Raw genomic sequence first — 25020 nt, forward strand, 5'->3', positions numbered from 1 at the left:
TTTAAAAATGATGAAGGGCATCAGTCCAGTGGATCGAGACGGGGACTTTAAAATGAGGCCATCGAGACTACGGGGACACAGCGGGAAACTCGTAAAGGGGAAATTTCACCCAACCATTAGGAAGTTTATCTTTACACAAAGAACGACGGACACTTGGAATAACAAGAGACCAAGTAGTGTGGCAGACAGCAGGACTGGAGGGTCTTTCAGAACTCAACTCGATGGGTTTTTTTTGGAAGAAATAAAAGTGGACAGGACTGGCGAGGTTTGTTGGGCTGAATAATAAGAATAATAATAATACTAATATACATTATTCATACAAGGTGTCTTTCTGAGAACTCAAGGACACCAAACAAACAATAAATACATAAAAAGACACATTATAAACAACTTAAAACATCAGAAAAAACAGAAGATATAAAAATGAAAACCAAACCAAGTCACTGTAATCATAAAGAAAGCCATTTTAAACAGATGCGTTTTAAGTTTACATGTAAAGGTTGAAAAGGATTCGATATTTCTGAGCTTAGTAGGTAGCTTGGGAGCAGAACGGCTGAACTGAGGCAAGACGGGCGAGAGGGACGGTCAGGTGGATGGAGGAAGAGGATCTAAGGCTACATGAAGAAGGTCAGACAGATATGGAGGGGCGAGGTTAGGAATGTTAATAGCAGAATTTTAAAATCAATCTGAAACTTAATCAGGAGCCAATGAAGCTGCTGCAAGACCGGAGTAATATGGTGAATAGATGAGGTTCGAGTGACGATGCGAGCTGCAGAATTCTTGACCAGCTGAAGCTTATGAAGAGATTTATTAGAGAGACCAAAGAGGAGTGCAGACGAGAAGTAACACGACTGTGAACAAGAATGGCGGTGGTATGGGGAGGGAGTGAGGAGGGGCAGATGAGATTTTATATTACGTAGGTGGTAATAAGCAGACTGGGTGATGTTATTACTGTGAGATTGGAAACATAAGAGTACAGTCGAGGATGACACCCAGACTCTCAAACCCGAGGTGATCGGGAAACAACAGAGTTATCAAATCACAAGAAAAAGATTATCGGCTTTGGATAATAATGAGTTTGAGCCAATGAGGAGAACCTCAGCTTCGTCACGGTTTCATTTAAGAGAATTCAAAGAAAACCAGGATTTAATTTCAGCAATACGGTCAATAGGCAAAGATGGTGGAAAGGAAGAGGTGGGTTTACTAGCAAGGTAGAGCTGTGGAAATGAATGTTATGTTTACGAAAAATAATGCCAAGGGGAAGAAGGTAAATAATAAAAAGAAGAGGCCCCAGGACAGAGCCCACCTGAAGTAACAGCGGTATGAGCCGAGTGCGATAATCTAGTAAGTAGAGTCATGTGACAAATAGTATCAAAGGCCGCACTCAGATCAGGAGGATGAGAACAGGAATTAAAACCAGAGTCAGCAGCCATAAGAAGGTCGTTGGTCATTTTAACAAGTGCCGTTTCTGTGCTGTGAAGGAAGCGAAAACCAGGTGATGATAAAAACGGCCTGTTCTCATCTAGAGTGTTCTAATGCTCTGCCCCCCACGGCTCTGCCCATGTAGTAGTGAAACAGGGAAAACTTTAAAAATCAATCAAAAAAATGTAATTCTGGCCAAGCAGAAGGTAGGTACGCTCTGACGTCCGATGCTGGCAGTGTATCCGATTGTGTTCAGATCCGATGGGAGAGCATCCTCCGGCGTGGGGGGAAAAGCACATGGCTGCGATATCTCTGCCAATCAGCAGATACTCTCGACAACACACGTAGCTCTGATCTCTCTCTCTCTCAAAGATGTCACATATCACTCCTTATTCTCTAGCTGAACAAACCGGCATCGCTAGTCAAGCAGAGGCAATGTGCACTCCAACACATGGCGAGAGGTGGAGCGACTCGAACAGAGGCTGGCGTACGAGTGAGGAGGGCCTTACACTCTTCCCCTTGGCCTGCAGCTGCTCTCTCTCGGGTTTGTGCAAATAAATCGGTGCTGCAACCGAACTATACTGAGCACGATGAGAGAAGTCGCAAAATGGATCGGAATATTCAAGCAAATCATAGGGGGAAAAAAAAAAAAAAAGATCTAAATCTGTCAAGTAGTTGTCGTGAAATTATTTTATATATATATATATATATATATTTTTTTTTTTTTAGATGTCACAGGCATGCCTCCGAAACTTGGAAGGCCCATTTTCTTAACTCAAAACCTTTTACGGTGGACGTATTGAGTACGTTTTAAGGGTTTCATTTTCAGGTTGGAGCCTGGTACTAGGGCTGTTCGATATAACGATATATATCGGATGACAATATGGCGTCTATCGCTGCACATTACGCTATCGTTTGTTTCGTGGTGTCGCAAAATAAACTGTTTACGGCAATGTTTTTTTCATTGTTTTGATGGCCACCACGTGGATGCAGACACACTAGCATGGCTGATGAAGATGAGGCAACACCAGGTAGCTCCACACAGAAGGACCTTGTTCCTAAACGAGGGCTACCTCTGTAGTATGGAGATGGTTTGGATTTGAAAAGTCTGACACGGACCAGAAAACGGTACTGTGCAAATTATGCTGCAAACCGATCGCTACCACAGACTCCAACACGACAAACCTCTTCTACCACCTCCGCAAAAAGCACGTGAGCGAGCGTGCAGAGAGTTTACAACTGAGAGGCAGGCCACGTAGGATATTACAGTTGTAAAGGTACTACTTAAACGAGCATGTTAAAAGCTTGGAAGATTAATTGCTACCAAAACAATTTGGTTAAGGCATAATTTTCCCTGCAGCGTTTGCTGTCAGCGTTAATCTTGTTAAAATTACGTTTACGCCACAACTGCATTAACACGGCAAATCACCGTTAACGAGTTACCGTGGATCGCCCGTGCTTGGGGCTGGGCGGCATCAACACGTTAGCGCCGTCCAGTCCCACGCACGGGGCGATCCGCGGTAACTCATTAACGGAGATTTGACACACTACGATGTGCAAATTAACATTTTACTAGAATGTAGCCTAAAAAATATTATATATATTATATATTTTATATTTTTGTCGTAAGCCTTATTGCTGCTACAGTTTGAAGTACAATGTTTCCATTTGGTTTTGACAGTTAATGTTCGACTTGTATTTATTTTGTTTAAAGGGTTTATTGGCCGTATATAGTTTAGTTGTTAGTGCTTTGATCCTTTTATATTTAATATATGTTGTGAGAGTTATTGCTGCTACAGTTCACATTTTGTTTATGTCAGGCATTTTATATAGCAGTATTTTATATTGGGCCTTTAGTAATTTGTTTTTGAAAAATGTTTTACATTTGATACATTAACATTTTATGTTTACATTCTAAGTCAAACATTTACTCAAATGTTCTAAATAAAAGAACAGAAATAATTACAAGTTGAGTACTTCTCATTTTTGATTTTTTTTAATTTAAATAAAAAAAAAAAAAAGGAGTGGTGATTATATAAACTATTCACTGAATACAAAGAAAATGTACTATATCGTGATATCGGGATATGAAATGAAATATCAGGATATAAGATTTTGGTCATATCGCACAGCCCTACCTGGTACCCTTCCTCTCCATTTTAATTCTCAAATGTAATACTTTAATCAATAAAGAAACCCTTCCATATAATCCTTTCCATCAGCTCAGAACGTGCAGCAGTAACTATTAATTGCAAACGTTCTTAGTCACTGCCCACCTGAAACACAGAAATCCGCTTCTTCCTACAATCAGATGACGTTTCCATGTTACTGATATTCTCGGTCACACAACGAGCAAGTACTAACGATAATCGAATGTTTAACAGTCAAACAATACTTGGAGTATCCACACTTCGTTTGACAACTTACAAAATCTGACCAACACGGAGGTAATAATAAAAAGAAACTGACCTTCGTTCCCCATTATGTTCAAACTTTACTCGTACATCATTCTAAATAAAAAAAAAAGAAAAAGGAATAATTAGTTTGGGCCGACTGACGGTGCATTCCTCACGTTGGCAATGCTCTTTGATGGCATCACTACAGCTCAAGGTCTCACAGGAACAGGCCCTTCACCCCACTTCCTTTTCCCCAACTTTAACAGAATTTCATTTGAGAGTCTGACCTTCCCACAGTGCTAATCTCGGCTCCATGACTTGATTTTGCGCTCCACTTACCTACCACTTTGCGTGTACAGAAACGTTTCTTTAGTTAGACTTAACGTTTGTACGTAGCCAGACTCCTTCAAAGTGCCACTGTTGAGGTTACTCTTAAAGGAACGCCTCAAACCCCCCAAAATGTTTTTTGTATGTTACTTTCCCCATTAAAGTTTTTAGTAGAGGTGGAGAAAAATTAACCAAATATTTTGTGAAGAAAAAGCATAACGAAGATGCAAATCGAACAGAACCAAACAATGACCAACTATGGACAAATGGTCTGAAACATTTTCATGTTAAAACAATTCTCAGAACTCGTGTTGTATAATCCACACATCGGTTATCTAATCATATTGTTAGAACATGCCAAGTGTGTGTTTTGTTAAAAGACCACTAATACTTCCAGAAAGCACTGCACAAACAATAAAAAGGAAAGGCATATTCCCACAATACAATGCATCTGAACTGAAGATCTGCCTCCCCCATCACTGATTGGTCAAGAATCCTGCCTTTAATCCATTTAAAAAAAAAAAAAAGCATGTATTCTGGATGTTGTGAGAATACAAGAGGTAAAGGACTTGTGGATTATGTGACACGAGTTCTGTGAGGATTGTCTTCTTTTTCTTGTGGACGTTTTTCAGATCGCTTCCCAATGTCCAGATTTGGACGTCTTTTGGTCTCGATCTCTTTAAATCTCCTTTGCATCTTTCACCAATGAAAAGATTAACATTTTGTTCTCGGGCACCACTACAAAGTACATGGGGTAGGTGACATATACACAAATATCCTCGACGGTAGGAGTATTCCTTTAAGCAGCTTCACTGTGTGCGTCTCTGTACGATTTTAAAGTAATAGCTGGCCTCTATCACACTAAATCCCATCTTATTAAACTTTTGACATCTCTCTGCTTATGACATAAACCCACTACCTTAATTGTTCTTCACAGCTCAAATCCTAAAGCCCTGGGTTACAAGTCACCGTGAAACTTTCATAATATTAACTAAAACTTCTGCCTGCACTTGGCGCTGGTTGAGCGTAACAGAAATGCACTCTGGGTGTTATTCTGCTATTCCTGCAGTTTTCTTTTGTAACCCAATGTAATCATTCAGAAGTTGCTCATCTCCACCTGAATCTTGCATCACTTCATATGTAACTAATGTCCATCTGCTTAACTCACTGATTACATTTATTTGTACATCTTCTGTAAGCAGGTCCTCCAACCTGCAGGGAAAACTTGGGGCTTGATGGCAGGTGTGGTGGGCTGTGGCAATGTGCCATATCAGCGTCTGCTCCCAATCCAAGCCCATTACAGTCTGTTACCTTGTGGTCCAATCATTGCATGCGTATTTTTTTTACAAAGTTTGTATTCATGAAGATGCAATAAAGTTCCCATCTAATAACCAAGCTGGTCTGGTAATCCTGGCACTGCCTACAGCTCACCCACACTGGCATACAATACATGAAAAGCAGCCTGCACATACAGTAGTCACTAGCCCAGATTTCAAACCCTAAGAGGTAAAGGACCTGGGAATAGAGGGGCTGTAGAGGTGCCGGGGGGATTAACAGACTTGCAATAATAGCGTCAGGTCAGTCACGGCCTGTCTAACATGTCTGGGCTTTACAATAAAAGACGCTTTCTTTATCATCCGGCAGTCCACAAATCTACACGGAGGACTGGACCCCTGGACCCCCTGGAAGTGAGAACGTGACAAGTGGCTGACCTGCTTGTTGGACTGGCTGTTTGCCTTGCCCTTCACACTCTCGTAATTAGTAAGCCTGTTCCGCCGGCTCATCTGCAAGGCCACCAGGTCTTTCATGATGGAGTGCAGGGCTTCCTGTTCATCTGGAAAAGAAAAAGGAACAGAAGAATTTTAGAAATCAATTTCTGAATCTGCAATCCGAGGGCTCCTTCCCAGTTTGACACATTAGTACGTGAGAGGCAGGCAATAAATACAAAGATTGGACTGTGGCCTTAATGCTCGCCCGTCTCTCCGTTAGCAGCCCTACTAAAGCAAGCAGAAATGTTCAGCCATACTATGAAGCCCCACCTTAGTTAGGGTTTGGTGACGCCTCTTCTAATGAAATCATTTGATGAATGGTACAGTTGCCTAAATGCAGTCATGTATTTTTTATTATTTTTAATATGACCCCAAGTTTGGACACAACACTCCATGACTCGGGCATCAGAACTCTCAAAGACGACACTAATTCAAGTTCTGACATGTGCTAGAATGGCACTTCTGGAACAACCTATTGAGATCCTCAAGAAACGTGTACGTTGAAGGACCGAGACAAGGGTACACGCGCCACAGCCCTGGTGTATCGACAGTAACGGGCGGCTCTGCATACTTGCACTTGGGTTTCGCTCTCCACTCTGCTGCAGTTTTCACCCAGGAGTGTTGTCCGAGAGGAGCAGGCCATGGATATCAAAACACCATCCAAATTAAACTGAATATTTCAAGTGCCACCAATCAGCCAGCGCCTAATCCGTGTCGAGATGCACTGCACAATATTGTGTCATCGTCCAGTGTGCCTTCATTTTAATATTTTAATATCTAGAAATGATTTAGATAGGAATAAAAGGAACAAGCTGGTTGAGTTTGCAGATGATACCAAGATAGGTGGATTAGCAGATATTTGGAATCCGTTATATCACCACAGAAGGACTTGGACAGCAGACAGGCTTGGGCAGATGAAATTTTATGTCAGGAATTGTAAAGAATTACACATGGGACGTCAAAATGTGAGATTTGAATACACTATGGGGGTCTGAACATCGAGAGTCCACCGTATGAGAAGGATTTAGGAGTTACAGTGGACTCTAAGCTATCAACCTCCAGACAGAGTTCAGACGCCATTAAGAAGGCTAACACAATGTCAGGTTATATAGCGCCTTGATGTGTGGAGTGCAAGTCACAGGAGGTGACACTCAGGCTTTATAACACACTGGTGAGGCCTCATCTGGAGTCCTGGGGGCTGTTTTGGTCTCCAGGCTACAAAAAGGACATAACAGCACAAGAGAAGGTCCAGAGAAGAGCGACGAGGCTGATTATGGGGGGCTACAGGGGACGAGTGATGAGGGAAGATTAAAAGAGCTGAGCCTATAGAGTGATGAAGAGGAGACCTGACTGAAGTGTTTAAAATGATGAAGGAAAGGAGTCCAGTGACTTTCAAATAAGTTCATCAAGAAGACGGGGACACAGTTGGAAACTTGTGAAAGGGAAATTTCACACAAACATTAGGATGATAGACACTTAGAATAGCAAGCGACCAAGTAGTGTGGTAGACAGTGAGACGTTAGGGACTTTCAAAACTCGACTTGATGTTTTTTGGAAGAAATAAGCGGACAGGACTGGCGAGCTTTGTTGGGCTGAATGGCCGGTGCTCGTCCAGAGTGTTCTGATGTTCACACATCATCAGAGATCAACAGCTAAACCGTCCCATAAGGAGGCGTCACTTTATTCCTTTGAAATCCGTGAACTGCTCAGAAGGCCTTAAGTTTTTTCAGGTTTAATGTCAGCTGCCTAATCACCTCAATCATGTCCTCCATCACACTGCGCAAGAAGCTCTCATTCTTCAGGGGGGACGAGAAACAGCTTGGCCCCCAAACATTTTCACCTGGAGAACGTCAACTCTCCCGTTGTGACAAAGCATCACATGCCGTACTGATCTCGCACACTTCTTACAAGTGAAATGACCGACTGAAACCAGCCATCCATATCTGAAAAAGGGACAAACTGTGGCGAGTTTACACCAAGGAGACGGGCGGAACATCAGGAAGGTGCAATCAGGTGCTTAATAAATGGCGGCTTGTAGCGTTGCTGGCCAAACCCAACCAAGTCTTTGTTGTTCCCCTAATTTATACCAAATAATGTGTGTTGGGTTTCTTCAGATTTCCTTTCTATAGTTTACTGAAAGGTATCCTATAATAAGAAAAAAAAAGAGCAAATACCATGGCAACAGGAAAACTCCTCTGCATCTCATATAAAAAAGTCCTAAATGCAAAATGGAGTTCAGCAGGTGTAGAATGCCTGTGCTTGTGGAGGGGCAACCAGCATAACGACCCGACCTTTAATGAACATTTTCCTTTTCTAACAGTACCTGTTGATTACCTGAGAGTTTACAAATTATTACAAAATGCACCACAACAACAGTAGTCCTGTCTGAATGACGTACATCAAGGAGGAGACTGCAACGTCCATTTGTCACTCGCTGTCCCAGTAGCTCATCCAGGTGCTGCTTCAACTACACGGCTCAGTAGTTTGTTTGTCTGAAGTCCTTTCTGGTTTCAGCTCCATAATTTCCACGGATGTCCTCGAGTTTGTGATCCACCTCCCGAAGCTGAAAGGATTCTGCTGGATCTCCTTTATCATCATCGCCTTTAGGGAATTAGAAGACCTGGATGACGTCCCCACGCACTCCCCTCTGCTCAGACTAAACACATTTAATTTTCTGAGACTGACAGAGTTGGACATGTCCTCAAGTCCTGGGATGCTCTCGGTTGTTGTCCTCTGCACAGCTTCAATGCTGCCGTGTCCTTCACAAAAGGCGGTGACCAGGACTGCATGTGACACTCCAGACGCACATTTTATAGGGAAGTGTGAGTACCTGCAGCAGACCACCGCCAACAACCAATGCAAGTAAAAGTGTGTATGACAAAGCCCTCGTATGCCTTGTGGAGTACCTACTTATCAAGTGCGTGTGTGTGTGTGTGAGTGAGTGAGTACACAGATGGGTCACCGGGCTAATGCTGGCACCAAGTGCAGGCAGCAGAGGTTCAGGATCTGCTAAGCACCCTGGTGTATCTCCCTTTCTGTGGTTACATGACAAGCTCTGTGATGCCATCAAGTGTCTATGCAGGACTACACTCCACACGTGCAAGTCCGGCTTACTTGTCTGAACTTCTCATGACTTACAAACCTGAGCGCACAGTAAGATCTCAAGATGCCGCTCTGCTTAGGATTCCAAGGATTAATAAAATAACAGTGGGAGGTCGAGCTTTTAGTTACAGGACCCCCTAAACTGTGGAGTGGTCTGCGTGCTACTCTAAGAGGTGCCCCTCAGTCTCAGGTTCAAGACTCACCACTTCAGTTCAGCACACCCTGACTAGAGCTGCTGATTAACTGTGCAGACTGCATCTCTGTTGTTGGTCATTAGCGCTAAAACAGAAGTCACATGATAGTTAGAATTTGTCACTAACCGTCACCTATTCTGTTTCTTCTCGGTGCCACGGCCCACCTGCCAAGTTGTTTTGCCTGCCTAAGGTAAAGTCACCCCTGATGGAGGATCACAGGAATCGTCAGGCAGATGGGTCCTGGCCAATAGGGGGAGGCAGCTTGAAGGCGGAGGTCTACAGGACTCTCTGAACAAATCCAAATCATATTATGGGATGTCATCTACCGTTAACTTCTGCTCTGTACTTGTAATATTTTTATACTGTATTGAAGATTTGCTCTGTTCTGTGTATTGTATTGAGCCCCTTCGTTTTGACACCCACTGCCTGGCCAACCTAGCTGGTAAGGGGTCTCTCTTTGAGCTGCCTTTCCCGAGGTTTCTTCCATTTTTTCCCTGTCTTCTTAGAGAGTCAAGGCTGGGGGGCTGTCAAGAGGCTGGGCCTGTTAAAGCCCACTGTGGCACTTCTTGTGTGATTTTGGGCTACAACACAAAATTAAAATGTATTGTGTACTGTTAACAATAGTGCCAAGGGTGGAAGTCGCGCTGTCTGCACACACAAACGCAGTCGGTCGCTCACAACTCCACTGCTGGAGGGAGAAAACACACGCCTGCAAAAGCAGTGAGTTGAGCCCGAGGTAAGCCAGCGTATCGGTCTACTGTGGAGACACGTGCATAACTGGTAGTCACTTCAGTACTTTTACAAAATGAAGTGCCCAATAACAGTAAAAGAATATATAAAAAAATAAAATAAGGTTACGTTTAAATGCATTTCTTTAGCCAAATAGACAGAGCGGCTCACATCATCAAGTGCAATTTCCAGCTTACCCATTTTTAAGGACTGCTTTCCCAAACCAATTTCAGGTCTTCGAAAATCCATGCCTTCACCAAGTCTTGGTCATGACAACAATCTGCAAGGTGAAAAACAAACATTTCCACATGAAACTTTTGAAAACTTGTTTGACTTAACATTTTTCTCCAACACCAACAGAAACTACGGACTGCACACAAGCGCTGAACTTCAGTATCTGCCCGCTAGCCGTGCGTTTCTGTGATCCTGAGCTGCACGTCATATCATTAGATCGGCAGCTGAGCCACACGAGCGTCTGGCCCAAGTTGACGTTCTGTGACGCTCCAGTTTACTTTGGAATGAAGCTACAGCAGAGCTCGTATCATGAGCCACAAACACGGAGACTGGTGTGGGAGTGAGGGGGGCCCGCCCTGTCCTGCCCTGCCCGCTCAGTCAAACTTCTACCTCCCCTCGGCCCACAGCCTCGGTCTCAGATTAGTGCGAATAAATGGGTGCCACAAGCGAACTATAATACTTGAGAAGCTGCAAAATCAAGTGGAATGTCAAGCAAATTCTAGAAAAAAAATAAACCCGATCTCAATCCGTCAAGTAGTTCTCTCGTGAAAAACAGACAGACAGACCGACAGACAGACCGACAGACAGACCGACAGACAGACAGATGTTGGATTTTATAGAGAGAGAGAGTCTTATGAGGCTAACACCTTTGTCCAAATTAACACACGACATTTAAGATACAAGCGGCTGCATTTCTGTTTGTGTTCTGTTGGAGCAGAAGAGGGTGAAAGTCACACAGGGACCTTAGCTGAAACGTCAAGGCCTTAACCAGTACGCCACACTACATTAACGACGAGCCAAACGTTACTGTGTGTGTAATCCGACAGGCTCCGATCACACACACACACACACACACACACACACATCTATAAGAAAAAGAAAAAAAAATCTATATGGAAATATATATATATATATATATATATATATATATATATATATATATATATATATATATATATATATATATATATATATATATATATATATCCTACAGTGGTGCTTGAAAGTTTGTGAATCCTTTAGAAATTTCTATATTTCTGCATAAATATGACCTCAAACATCATCAGATTTTCACTCAAGTCCTAAAAGTAGATAAAGAGAAGCCAGTTAAACAAATGAGACAAAATTATTATACTTGGTTGTTTATTTATTGAGGAAAATGATGGAATATTACATATTAGTGAGTACGTGAACCTCACGGATGATCAGTTAGTTTGAAGGGGAGGCGTCCGGTGTTTTCAGTCAATGGGATGCCAATCAGGTGTGAGTGGGCACCCTGTGTGATTTAAAGAACAGGATCTATCAAAGTCTGCTCTTCACCACACATCTTTGTAGAAGTGTATCATGGTACCAACGAAGGAGATTTCTGAGGACCTCACAAAAAGAGTTGTTGATGCTCATCAGGCTGTTAAAGGTTACCAAACCATCTCTAAAGAGTTTGGACTCCACCAATCCACAGTCAGACAGATTGGGTAGAAATGGAGGACATTCAAGACCATTGTGACCCTCCCCAGGAGTGGTCGGCCAATAAAGATCACTCCAAGAGCAAGGCACACGTGTAATAGTCGACGAGGTCACAAAGGACCCCAACTGAAGGCCTCCCTCACATTGGCTAATATTCATGTTCATGAGTCCATCATCAGGAGAACACTCAACAACAATGGTGTGCGTGGCAGGGTTAAAAAACATTGCTGCTCGTCTGCAGTTTGCTAAAGATCACGTGGACAAACCAGAAGGCTACTGGAAGAATGTTTTGTGGACAGATGAGACCAAATAGAACTTTTTGGTTTAAATGAAAAGCGTTCGGTTTGGAGAAAGGAACACACTGCATTCCAGCATAAGAACCTCATCCCATCTGTGAAACATGGTGGTGGTATCGTGGTTTGGGCCTGTTGTGCTGCATCTGGGCCAGGACGGCTTGCCTTCATTGGTGGAACAATGAATTCTGAATGATATCAGAGAATTCTAAAAGAAAATGTCAGGACATCTGTATCTGTCCATGAACTGAGTCTCAAGAGAAGGTGGGTCATGCAGCAAGACAACGACCCTCAGCACACAAGTCGTTCTACCAAAGAAGGTTAAAGAAGAATAAAGTGAATGTTCTGGAATGGCCAAGTCAAAGTCCTGACTTTAATCCAATCACAATGTTGTGGAAGGACCTGAAGCGAGCAGTTCATGTGAGGAAACCCACCAACATCCCAGAGTTGAAGCTGTTCTGTACGGAGGAATGATCAGAAGTTACTGGAAACGTTTAGTTGTAGTTATTGGGGGGTCACAGCAGATACTGAAAGCAAAGGTTCACGTACTCACTAATATGTAATATTCCATCATTTTCCTTAATAAATAAATGACCAAGTATAATATTTTTGTCTCATTTGTTTAACTGGTGGCGGCACAGTGGTGCAGTGGGTAGCGCTGCTGCCTCGCAGTTAGGAGACCCTTAAGGGTTCGCTTCCCGGATCCTCCCTGCGTGGAGTTTGCATGTTCTCCCCGTGTCTGCGTGGGTTTCCTCCCACAATCCAAAGACATGCAGGTTAGGTGGACTGGCGACTGTAAATTGGCCGTAGTGTGTGCTTGGTGTGTGGGTGTGTTTGTGTGTCCTGCGGTGGGTTGGCACCCTGCCCATGATTGGTTCCTGCCTTGTGCCCTGTATTCGGAGGCAGTGGCCCAAAAAAACCACGAACCCTGTATTCGGATTCAGTGGGTTAGAAAATGGATGAATGTTTAACTGGTTTCTCTTTATCTACTTTTAGGACTTGAGTGACAATCTGCTGATGTTTTAGTTTGTATTTATGCAGAAATATAGAAACTTCTAAAGGGTTCACAAACTTTACAGCACCACTGTACACACACACACACACATAAGGATATATATGGTCTGAATTGCAATCTGATTATTTGGATGAGGCTTGTGGTTGGTTGGCGTGTTGGCAAATCTCTGCCACGCCATCTCAGTTGCAAGAAGCGCATCACGAGCCTGTTACCGAGTACCTGTCAAATAATCTACAGAGTACATTAGACGTGTTCACCCTACTTGGGCTCATCAGGTGTACGCACCTCAGGCACGGACATCTAAGGTTCAAAAGGTGTACACCTGATGTATATTTGACAGGTACTCAATTAAATAAATAAATATACACTCATGCTTTCTAACTCAGTGAGGCCTCATCTGGAGTTCTGTGTGCAGTTTTGGTCTCCAAGCTACAAAAAAAGACAACGCAGTGCTAGAAAATGATGATGAGCTCTGAGGAAAGACTGAAGTATTTGCACCTTTTCATTTAGCGCATTAAATAACCCGATTATTCACAAAAACCCCGTTTCTGGAATGTCACGTAAACCCTTCTTCTGATTAGAGAAATCGGGGCACTGGCGTCTGAGATGCCCGATTAACAGGGGTAGAGTTGTCAGATTATGTGGCCGCGTAAACCCTTAACCGGGCTGTCCGCTGCACTCTGTCATCCTGCACATGTATTTGTGTCGCACGTGTGATCAGCAGCAACGAGTAGAAGCATCCACAAAAGAAATGCCCAGAGGTAAATGAGGTTCAGGTGATCACATGATTCCTTCTCCTGGCTGAAATAATCGGTCTTGATATTTCTGATATTCTGAACTCAGCCACACCATCTCAAGAGCAGTCAAGCGCGTCTTGTAGCCCAATTTCTTTTTAAAGTAACAGGTACCCCAATGCAGTACTCGTCTCAGTGAAGTACCGGTCCTTTGTAGGCCTCAGTCACAAAGTCCAGCAGATAACAGTGAGCTGCACGCACTCCACAAACAGAATTACTAAAGCACCACTTTGACTAAACAGGTTTACCCAGAAACAGTTTCTAAGGTTTCTCCATGAAACAGAATTCAGAGATGTCACTCGCCCTGGTCACCAGGCCTAAACCAGCATGACTACCTACCAGTGAAGGCTCCGTGCCACTTGCCTTAGAGCGAGGCAGACTATTACGAACATCTCCCAGTGGAATGGCTTATGGCCTCCTTGAGGCTGTGAGGGGCTCATCAGCAGTGACATCAGGTCCTCGCTGTGGATGATGGGACACTTGTAGCACACAGGGTGATCACCTGTGGAACGAGAACGAGAAGACAACCTCCAACGGCAGACTCAAAGGCTCCTTGCACCGCAGTGTCAGACAGAGGTGATCACGAGATACCGATGGACTGTAAGACAACACTTGCTGCCGTTTTCCGGTTTTTGTTAAAACATTGGAACACTTTAGACGAGAACAGTCCATTCAGCCCAACACGGCTCACCAATCCTCTCCACTTGTAATAGAACATCAAGTTGAGTTTTGAAGGCCCCCTAAAGTCCTACGGTCTACCACACTACTTGGTCACTTGCTCCAACTGATTAGGACGTCTCTGTGTAAAGAAAAACGTGCCGATGTTTGTGTGCCATTCACCCTTCACAAGCCTCCAACTGTGTCCCCGTGTTCTTGATGAACTCATTTTTAAACCCACTGCACTAATCTCTTCATCACTTTAAACACTTCAGTCAGGTCACCTCTTCATCTTCATTTGTTGCACAATCATCATCAATGGCTCATTACATTCATGCAGCTCCTCTCTCACGACCCAAAGCGCTACCACACTTGGGAGGTGAAAAAGAAAGAAAGAAAAAGAAAAGAAAGCACGACCCTCAAAGCCGCTTGGCACCAAGGTAGGTAGAAACGACAAGCGGCAGCACTCCCATCTTTTCTGAACCCGCTCGGCCCTCTGGGTAACTTGAATAAAACAAACAAACAATCACACATCCAGACTTGAGGGCTCAAAAGGTGCCCAATGTGTCTGCATGAGGGCACTGAGAGCGAACAGGCAGGCAGGCAGGCAGGCTTGTGTCACCTTTCAGGCTGCTGCCACACTTCCCAGCACAATGAAGGGACGACTTCTGCCTCAGACACCACTAAGCTGACAGACGACGTCGTACTAACAGGATTGACAGCTGGTGTGGTAGAAGCAGTCACTCCAGCCTTGACGTATTTGTTTGATATTAAAGACATCAACTCTGCCGTCGTCTTTTACATTCAGCCCAACTCAGTAGAAAAGTTACTTCGTTTTCCAGAAGGTATTTGGCCCCATTTTCCATTAGTTTGGATGTGCATGGAGTGGCAGCCGTGTGCGTTTTAAAAGCAGTAACTGCCGCTCAAGTTTAGCGTCTTATCACACCACGCAGCGCATACTGAATTAGGGACAGCAAGCTGTGACCAGAGGTTTACTTTGGACAGGAGTGCTGGGATTCTCCTCGGCTCTGCCAACATCTGAGCCATTAAACTGTGTCGTCGGTCACACTGGACCAATCACTGCTCAGCTTTACTGTCATTTGTATACATGACGGTAAATGACATCGCATTCCTAAATTTGTGTCACACACTTGTAACTACATGCTAAAGTGTGGACCCCCGTCCTGTGCTGAAAGTGACAGTTACTGTGACGAGCAGAAGGTGACCTGACCACCACAAGGCACACATTCCTTCTCAGAATTTTATTACAGATTTTAGTGTATTGTTGTTGTTTTGTACAATTGTACAATGGGGGGTAAGTGTGCAAATGTTTGGGCACCCCAAGATATTGGAGGTCTCGGACCTTCATTAGCTCGTCAGGACTACGGCTTGTTCGTTCACAGTCAGTGCCACCCACGTCAAAGCTGTAGAAACTCTGCGACCACTCGAAACTTGTCATAAGCAGCGACGCTCACAAAGGTGGCAAAGCGTCTTCAGTTCATGATGTCACTAAGAAACGGCAGTTAACAGGAACAGCGCAGGTCAAGCGGAGGTCTGGAAAACCAAGACAACTTTCTGAAAGATCTGCTGGATTGTTGGATTGCTAGAAAGGCAACTAAAAAGAACCGTCTGACTGCACAAGAGCTTCAGGGAGATTTAGCCGACTCTGGAGTGGCGGTCCAGCGACACCTGAACAAAGAGGACCTTCATGGTAGAGTCAGCAGGGTCCTGCGCCACAGCCCACAAAATTCACCAAACGAACATCTAAATAAGCCTGATGCATTCTGGGAGAAGTCATGGGGTCTGATAAAGTCAAAACAGAACTATCTGGCCACAATGTGCCAAGGTATGTTTGGTTTGAAGGGGAGACGACATCCAGGAAAAGAACCAGCCTCAAATATGAAGCATGGCGGCGGATCAACCAGCTTTGGGCTTGTGTTGCAGCCAGTGGCATCAGCGGAGGGAAGAATGGATTTAAATAACCAGCAGCAAATATCACAGCGTCTGCACAAACGAGGATGGGTCCTACAACAAGATAACAATCTGAAAGACAATCGCAACTCTACAATGGAAGACGCCGAGAAGCACAAGCTGACAGTCTGCCACGGCCATCATTGAAAACCTGAGGAGAGATCTCATCTCAAAAGAACGAGTGGGCGAAAAGGAAGAACTGAAAGACCCTCAGAGGGCGACAAGCTGCGACACTCGCCAAAGGGGGTCTTACTGACCCTGTACTTCTGCTTTGAGCCCTTGTCATTTTTTTATTTTGCTATTGTGTTCCTGCGAATGATGGAAATAAAAATGTCATCTTGCTTAAAGTCCTAACTTGGTGGCTTTTGGCCAGCAGCTCATCTCCCGCCGACAGACATTTTAAAGTACGGGGGGCCCACACTTCTGCACGACGCTGTACAAGTCAACTCTAAACTGAGAGCAGCGGTCTACAAAAACAACACAGCGGGTAACAAGCTGTGAGGAAAGACACATAGCGGACCACCAAGGTGACTGAAATACTAAAACAATTTAATAAATCAATATAAAGTGCCAACCAAACCTGCTGGCACTCCTCCTCAATGGGCGGCCTGCGTCAAGGAGGAATGGGTAAAGAAATGAGAGTCTCCTCACCTGATGAGAAAGGGTCTGTCCTACTTAGCACAAAGTGCCCCCTAACTCGGGGCTCAGCCAATTCGAGTCCCTCTGGGGCACACGATGCCAGTCTTCAGAAAGTCTCCCCAAATCTTGCTAGCTCGAGAACAGCATCTGGGCAGAGTTTCAGCTCTCCGGAGGACTTGAACAGGAGAACTCGGACACTTCATGGACATCCATCACGCATTGCATATGCCTTTGTAATCCTCAAACGGAGTGTTGCGATTAAGGCCCGTATTGAATACAAGTATAAAATATAGAAACTGGAAAGCCGACTGAGAGACAGCCGGGAGTAAAGAAAATGGCTTATAGCTTCAATCCTGTTCTTTGGACTGCTGGAAGGAAGTTGGATTCGACAGTTTACGAAGATACTATGCAGGCCAAAACAAAAAAAAAAGTTTTTGGACCCAAAGCAAGTCCTCAAGCTGGTCCTTTATTGTATCTTAAAACATGGCGACAGCAGCAAGGGGAAGGAAGGCACAAATCAGGCCAGCGTGCACCGTGCACTGCGAGGCACAACTTGTCCTTTCGGCTCTTCTAGATGGCGTGCAAACTTGCAAAGCGTTTTAACCGTAAAATCGTGGCGCTGACACTCGTTATGTTAAAGGCAAAGTGGATCCGTCAGAGACTCTCAGTTCCGTGCCGTCTGTCGACATTCTCCGGACCAGGCAGCCATCAAAACGTGCGATCCATCGGCAGGGAGTTCGAGAATCTTAGGAGGACAGCGAGCTACGGCTTTAACTTACTCTCACCCTCTGGAAGCTCGCGCTGCGCTCAAACTCCATGTCACGAAGCCTACACCGACAGACACATCTTTGGCTGTAATCCGACATTTCTACACTCATAAGACGTCATCTTCACAAGGCACAAGTCCGGCGAGGCGACGTGCTCGACTTGGAACAGGCTGCGGACGCACCATCTGAGGCTGGCATACTGACGAGCAAAGTTGCCCTTTTTGGGATACGTCAACGCTCTGCAACGGCTGGGGGGAAAAAAAGAGGGGGGAAAGAAAACAAGCAAGCCGCAAACGAGCCCGTCGGTCGGCGAGACGGGGGCCAGGCCGAGTTGTGACGCCGTTAAGTTTTTTTCCCCTTCGACAATTAGGAAGACGTTCACCGCTCGTCCACGAAGCTCCGGACGACTTCCGTCCTAAATCTCGGCTCTGTCTGTCAGTCCAGCCGCCAGGTCTCGTCTTCTTGGCCCGCGGAAAAGTGCGCTCGAGCCGTTACGTACGTTGAGTTTCCTGACCAAAAAAAAAAAGCGGCACCCAGTTAGAACGGAATCTGACCGCCAGCTTCCCGAATTGAAAAGATGATGCGGTGCCGGGTCCAAGTTAAGAAGAAAACAAAAATGCAGAAGGCAGACTTCCGAACTCGTTTGTAAACTTGAGCGTCGACCGCCTCCCCCGTCAGGAGCCCGCTTCTTAATTGACCGCCGGAGTTACAGCCGATCGCGAGAACGCGCGCAGGAGCAAGCCCGAGCTCTCTGTCACCGCCCTCAGCCCACGCGTCACACTGACGTCACAAGCGCCGCCCTCGCGCAGGTCCTGACGAGACTGAATAGTCCCGCCTTCAACAGAGGAGGGGCGAATCAGAAGCGACGAAAGGCAAAAGGCGTGGCATCGTAGGGCATCGTTACTTGTACTAGAAAGTGAACCTGCTTTTAAGGTGAAAACGTGTTAATAATGAACACTAAAAAGCCATCTCTTTATATTTTGTGTTTGTTTGTCTATACAATTTATCTGATCTTTTTAATCGTTTATTTGAATAAAATTTACATTTAAAAAAAAACGACGAGTGATGCACAGGTCACAACTGACATATTTCAGTTGCAATGGCACATACAGTAAGTGGTGAAGACAAGGGCGGCACGGTGGCACAGTGCGTAGCGCTGCTGCCTCGCAGTTAGGAGACCTGTGTTTGCATGTTCTCCCCATGTCATGCAGGTTAGATGTATTGGTGATTCTAAATTGTCCCTAGTGTGTCCTTGGTGCGTGTGTGTGTGCCCACCCTGGCTCCGCTTCCTTGACGAGTCAATCAAATGGCACACTCTCAGTAACTTTTTGCTGCCTTTGCATTATGTTAAAGGTTACTTGTGTCTCTGGTGACTCTTCCTATGAAGTCAGTAGACGGATTAGGAGAGAATGGGGGGTCTGAAGGGCACTGGAAAGGGGTGTTTGGTGCCCCCAATATCTTTAGAGTCCTGGTGCTTACTGTTTGAGAGACATGAATGCTGTCCAGTGACCTGAGGTGAAGACTGGGCTCCTTTGGTACCACTGGTTTGACTTTGTATTGCTCACAGAGTCCCGAATGAGACACATCACCTGCATCGTGAGGGAGTGTCAGTTAGGGCACTACGGCCATGTGGCATGATTCCCAGAGGGTGATCCAGAGGACCTGAGCAGCTGGACCAGGCCAAGGGGATGCCCATGTAGCAACTGGCAGCTGGTGGGACTGGACCGCGTGTCAGTCCAAGCCAGCTGGGATCCTGAGCTGTTTCGTGGTGTGGTGTGTGTGGCAATGCACTGTACCAGTGCCTATTCCCCAACCTGACCTGACATGAAAAGTTTGGGCTGTAATGCCATCATCAGGTGTGCAACTAAAGAGAATAAAAAAAGGCAGGTAAAATAAACAGGAGGGGAAGGAGGGAACAAAGTCTGGGCAGATGAAGAGTGAAAAAGTAAGACACGGTGAGAGGAAGATGAAGGGAGTGGTAAAAGACCTGGAGAAATGGGTGAAGTCATGAGACGAGCACCTTCTCATTTTCTTGGTATGGCATCTAATCCCGTGAAAGAGCACAAAGAGTCAGGCCAGTGTGGCCGTCTGTCATCTGGGGACCTGAAGTGCTCTACATTAGCCTTTGGAGGGTCTTTAACGGCTTGACCGTGGCCCCTGAAATGCACTGCCAGCCGCCTCCTACAAGAAGTGCAGAAAGTCCAATTGTTAGACTGGCAGGAGGCCCGTCGCTTAATACTGAAGGGAGCAGAGGGACGTTGGTGACAAAGTGGCTCCTGTTACAGGTCATAGAGCCTGGTGGGGAACGCAGCTCTCCTGTGTGAAATGAGTGGCGGTGGTTGAGGTCTGGAGGGGGTTAGGAAAGAAAACTCCTGTGGAAGGATCAGACAGATAGATAGATACATATGAAAGGCACTATATAATAGATAGATAGATAGATAGATAGATAGATAGAGTAGAAAGGCACTATATAATTAATAGATAGATAGATATACAGATAGATAGATATGAAAGGCGCTTTATGATAGATAGATAGATAGATAGATAAATAGATAGATAGATAGATAGATAGATATGAAAGGCACTATATAATAGATAGATAGATAGAGTGAAAGGCTCTATACAGGGAGTGCAGAATTATTAGGCAAGTTGTATTTTTGAGGATTAATTTTAATATGGAACAAACACAGTGCTATCAGTCAATCCAAAATGTTAATAAACCTGAAACCTGAATGTTTCACAACGGAAATGTGAGTGTGAACATCATCAGGGGAATACATATGTGCACAATTATTAGGCAACTATTAGTGTGCAGATTTATTATGCAACTAAAGGAAAAATGAAAATTTTCCCATCTCACTTGTTTATTTTCATCTGTTATAGTGAGAATAATAAACAAACACCTCAAAATTTACAAATAAACATCTCTGACATTTCAAAAAAATCAATCAATCAATCAATGACCAATATAGCCACCCTTCTTTCCAATAACAGTCATAAGCCTTTCCATTCATGGAGTCTGTCAGTTTCTTGATCTGTTGACGATCAGCTTTTTGTGGAGCAGTGACTACAGCCTCCCAGACACTCTTCAGAGAGGTGTATTGTTTTTCTCCCCCGTAAATCTAGCGTTTAAGAAGTGCCCACAAGTTCTCGATAGGGTTTAGGTCAGATGAGGAAGGGGGGCCATGTCATTATTCCTTCATCTTTAAGGCCTTTACTGGCTGGCCACGCAGTGGAGAACTTCGATGCAAGTGATGGAGCATTGGCCTGCATAAAAATCTTGGTCTTCTTCCTGTATCACTGTTTGAAGAAAGTGTCTTCGAAAAACTGGCAGTAGGTTTGGGAGTTGATTTTGAGTTCATCTTCAATGCAAAAGGTCCAACTAGCTCATCTTTAAAAATACCAGCTCATACCAGTACCCCACCTCCACGTTGGAGTGGAGCTCTGTGCCCATTACTGATCCACAGGTCCATCCATCTGGTCCATCAAGAGTCACTCTCATCTCATCGGTCCATAAAACCTTTGAAAAAATCTGTCTTCAGATATTTCTTGGCCCAGTTTTGACGTTTCAACTTATGTTTCTTGTTCAGTGGTGGTTGGGTTTCAGCCCTCCTTACCTTGGCCATGTCTTTGAGCACTGAACACCTTGTACTTCTGGGCACTCCAGGTAGGTTGCAGCTCTGGAATATGAAAGTACTGGAGGATAATGGGTTCCTGGTAGCTTCACGTTTGATTCTTCTCAAATCTTTGGCAGCTAATTTGCGTCTTTTGTTCTCAACACGTTTCTTGCGACCCTGTTGACTATTTGCAACAAAATGTTTGATGGTTCTGTGATCACACACCAATATCTTAGCAATTCCAAAAGTGCTGCATCCCTCTGAAAGACTTTTTACAATTTTTGACTTTTCAGAGTCAGTTAAATCTCTTTTTTGGCCCATTTTGCCTGAGGAAAACTAGCTGCCTAATAATTCTGCACACCTTGATATAGGGTGTTGATCTCCTTAGGCCACACCCTCCCTCATTACACAAATACACATCACCTGACGTGCTTAAATCCAATAAGCATTCAAGTTAATACAGCTTGGAGTTGGAATATACGCATTAAAAATGATGATATGGTCAAAATACTCACTTGCCTAATAATTGTGCACACAGTGTATAATTGATAGATAGATAGATAGATAGATAGATAGAGTGAAAGGCACCATACAAGTATAATAGATAGATAGATAGATAGGAAAGGCACTATATAATAGATAGATAGATAGATAGATAGATAGATAGATAGATAGATAGATAGATAGATAGATAGAGTGAAAGGCACTATATAATTAATAGATAGATAGGAAAGACACTTTATGATAGATAGATAGATAGATATGAAAGGCACTATATAATAGATAGATAGATAGATAGATAGATATATAGATAGATATGAAAGGCACTATAATAGATAGATAGATAGATGAAAGGCACTATATAATTAGATAGATAGATGAAAGATAGATAGATAGATAGATAGATAGATAGATAGATACTTTATTAATCCCAAGGGGAAATTCACATAATCAGTCTGCAAATTTGGGAAGTTTTGTTTAGTGACCCGTGGAAGAGATACATAAGCATGTTAGGGTGGCATGACAGGAGTGGCAGGACGTGGGTTTCATTCTTGGGGCTCCTCTGACAGCAGATGTTATGAAGTCCACACCTGGTTTGATTGAGGGTTCTGTCCACAATATAAGAAGGGTCTCCCCTGTCCATGAGGAAGCCCCTCAATGCAGATATCAGCCTCGTCACTGGGGTGGCGGTGGAGTCTGAAGAACCCTGAGGGAGGCTGAGAGTTTTTGGCGTGCTGGCATGTCACTGATGTTACGTGCAGGGGGGCCGGTTTTAAAAAAGGACGTCGAATACTTGGGTCCTGATCATAGGCTACCATACGTATAAAGTGTCTTTCAAATAAATGTGATTTTATAAATTGCTCAAAAAATGAAATGAGAGTACAGCATGAAGTCAGTGACACTTGCAGGCTGTTGATGTGCTCAGTGAACTGGCAGAGGGTTTGTTCATCAGTCTCAGGGGCACTAGGGGTGGGGGGCAACACTGAGACGACCCCCAAAACAGGAATGAATGCTTTACCAGCTGGAGGGAGGCCACTGACATTTCTCCCTCCTCATCTGTTTTGTCACTCGTTTTGCATTTGTCTACGGTCAGCGTCACTACTGGTAGCATGAGGTGCGTGATAACTGGACCCTACAGAGCTGGCACAGGTAGTCCAGCTTCTCCATCAATGCCACATGGCATTGCCAGAAGGTGTGCTGTGTCTCCCAGCACAGTCTCAAGGGCATGGAGGAGATTCCAGGAGACAGACAAGCAGTTCCTCTAGGACAGCTGGACAGGGCCCCTCGTAGAAGGTCCTTAACCCATTAGCAGGACCACCAGTATCTGCTCTTTTGGACAACGAGGAACAGGATAAGCCCTGCCAGAGCGTACAAAATGACTTCATGAGGGGGGCCTGAGGGCCTGACTTTGTCCTCTAGTGGGCACCGTGCAGCTCGATTGGCATTTGCCATCAAATACCAGAATTGGCACCCTGTGCTTTTCACAGATGAGAGCAGGTTCACCCTGAGCACATGTGACGGATGTCTGGAGAAGCCGTGGAGAACGTTATGCTGCCCGTGACATCGTTCAACATGACTAGTTTGGTGGTGGGTCAGTGATGGTCAGTCAAGGGAGGCACATCCATGGAGGGACACACAGACCTCTACAGGCGAGATAACGGTGGGCACCTTGACTGCCATTAGGGATCGGGATGAAATCCTTGGACTCATCGTCAGACCCTATGTTGGTTTCTCCTGGTCCAGACAATGCCCGGCCTCATGTGGCAAGAGGGTGAAGGACTTGATCCCACTGACTGCCCGCCCACTCACCTGACATCTCTGGGTGGGACGTTATGTTTGGGTCCATCTGACACCTCAGCCTGTCCAGGAGCTCAGTGATGCCCTGGTCCAGATGGGAGGAGATCCACTAGGACACCATCTGTCATCTCATTAAAACATGGAGGGGGCGGGCATACAAACCACTGGGCATGATTGGCCAAATGGACTCGCCTGTCTGTCTGCCACCTCCTTTGTTCCCTTTGTCTTTGAGTTGAGCCCTCCTTCTGTCGGCTGATCTTTTCATTGCCACCCTTTCGTTCCTCACACGTCACCACATCAGTCCCCGACAGCAGTGTTGATGGCAGCAGGAGGTCTCACGTTTTGTCCGAGTGCTCCTTTCATTTTTTTGAGCAGTTTGTTTAAATGCACTGTGATGGTCACTTTAGTCCTCCTGTTTCATTATAATTCTAACACTTCATTTTTTCCCCCAACTTCTATGTCAGTCAAGGACAAACTAAAGCAAGTGGCCCGTTCACCTTGGACTCTCAGGTATGGATGCCAACTTCTTTGTGTTTTTGCCCTTTACTTGCCCGTATTGTGCCAGTTACTGTTTGAACGCGACCCGCCACTCTCTCAAGAAGCGATCACAGATTGAAAGCTCTGCTTGTTCTTAGTTTCTCACTTTTCTCCAAGCTGAGGTCATCGTTGAAGAAGCTCGCTGCATGGACTGGAGAAGACGTAAGCGTTCACCTTATTATGGTTTGTGAGAGGGACCCGAGGTTTACAGAGCAGCTGGAGATGAAGCCCCCTCACCATCAACGACATGCTATTCTGCACTGTGAGGACAAAGCACATGGGACTCGTCGTTAGCCCACTGCACTCCAGCAATGACTCGGGACGACCGTCATCTTCATCAGCTGGCATACCAGCCTCTTGGTGTAACCAGACTTTATCGTGTATTGGTAAGCATGCTGACCAAAGTGTGATGGTGGCCAGCAGGGGGAACACAAAAGTCAACCCTGCGGCTTTGTGCCAAGTCGAAGAGCAGATGGGCGACAACATCCCCTGCATGCAGCGCCCATCCCAGAGCCACTCGCACAGTTCATTCTGCACACTCGGACTAAGTGCAAAGCTGGCTCTGAATGGATGATGGTGTCCCCAGTGTCACCATAGTCACATGACAAGTCATATCATCATAAAACATCCTTACACTGTGGCGAAGTAGTTTAGGGTTACGGGAGTATTGATGTCAGTCGAGTGGGCATCTTGTAGCAGGCGTGGCGCGTCGAGTTCACACACAACACATGTGACACAAACATACGATCCCATTGGCTGTCCAGACTCACAGCACTCTGGAGGTCTGCCTGTACA

At 44.9% G+C, this 25020-nt stretch overlaps 1 protein-coding gene across 1 annotated transcript in view; it reads right to left on the reverse strand.

The window, feature by feature from the left end:
* map3k3 (mitogen-activated protein kinase kinase kinase 3) overlaps positions 1-18293 on the reverse strand; it is a 60784-nt gene extending 42491 nt beyond the window's left edge. Inside the window, exons 1-4 of the mRNA XM_039739892.1 lie at positions 17019-18293; positions 10137-10219; positions 5858-5979; positions 3892-3932 (exon numbers count right to left, since the gene is read on the reverse strand). Coding sequence (XP_039595826.1) covers positions 3892-3932; positions 5858-5979; positions 10137-10188 — 215 coding nt within the window. The 5' untranslated portion in view covers positions 10189-10219; positions 17019-18293. The remainder of the gene's footprint in view (positions 1-3891; positions 3933-5857; positions 5980-10136; positions 10220-17018) is intronic.
* Between the last annotated feature and the right edge of the window lie 6727 nt (positions 18294-25020).

The sequence above is a fragment of the Polypterus senegalus genome, chromosome 17 (assembly GCF_016835505.1).
Source record: "Polypterus senegalus isolate Bchr_013 chromosome 17, ASM1683550v1, whole genome shotgun sequence".
In the NCBI taxonomy this organism is placed as follows: domain Eukaryota; kingdom Metazoa; phylum Chordata; class Cladistia; order Polypteriformes; family Polypteridae; genus Polypterus; species Polypterus senegalus.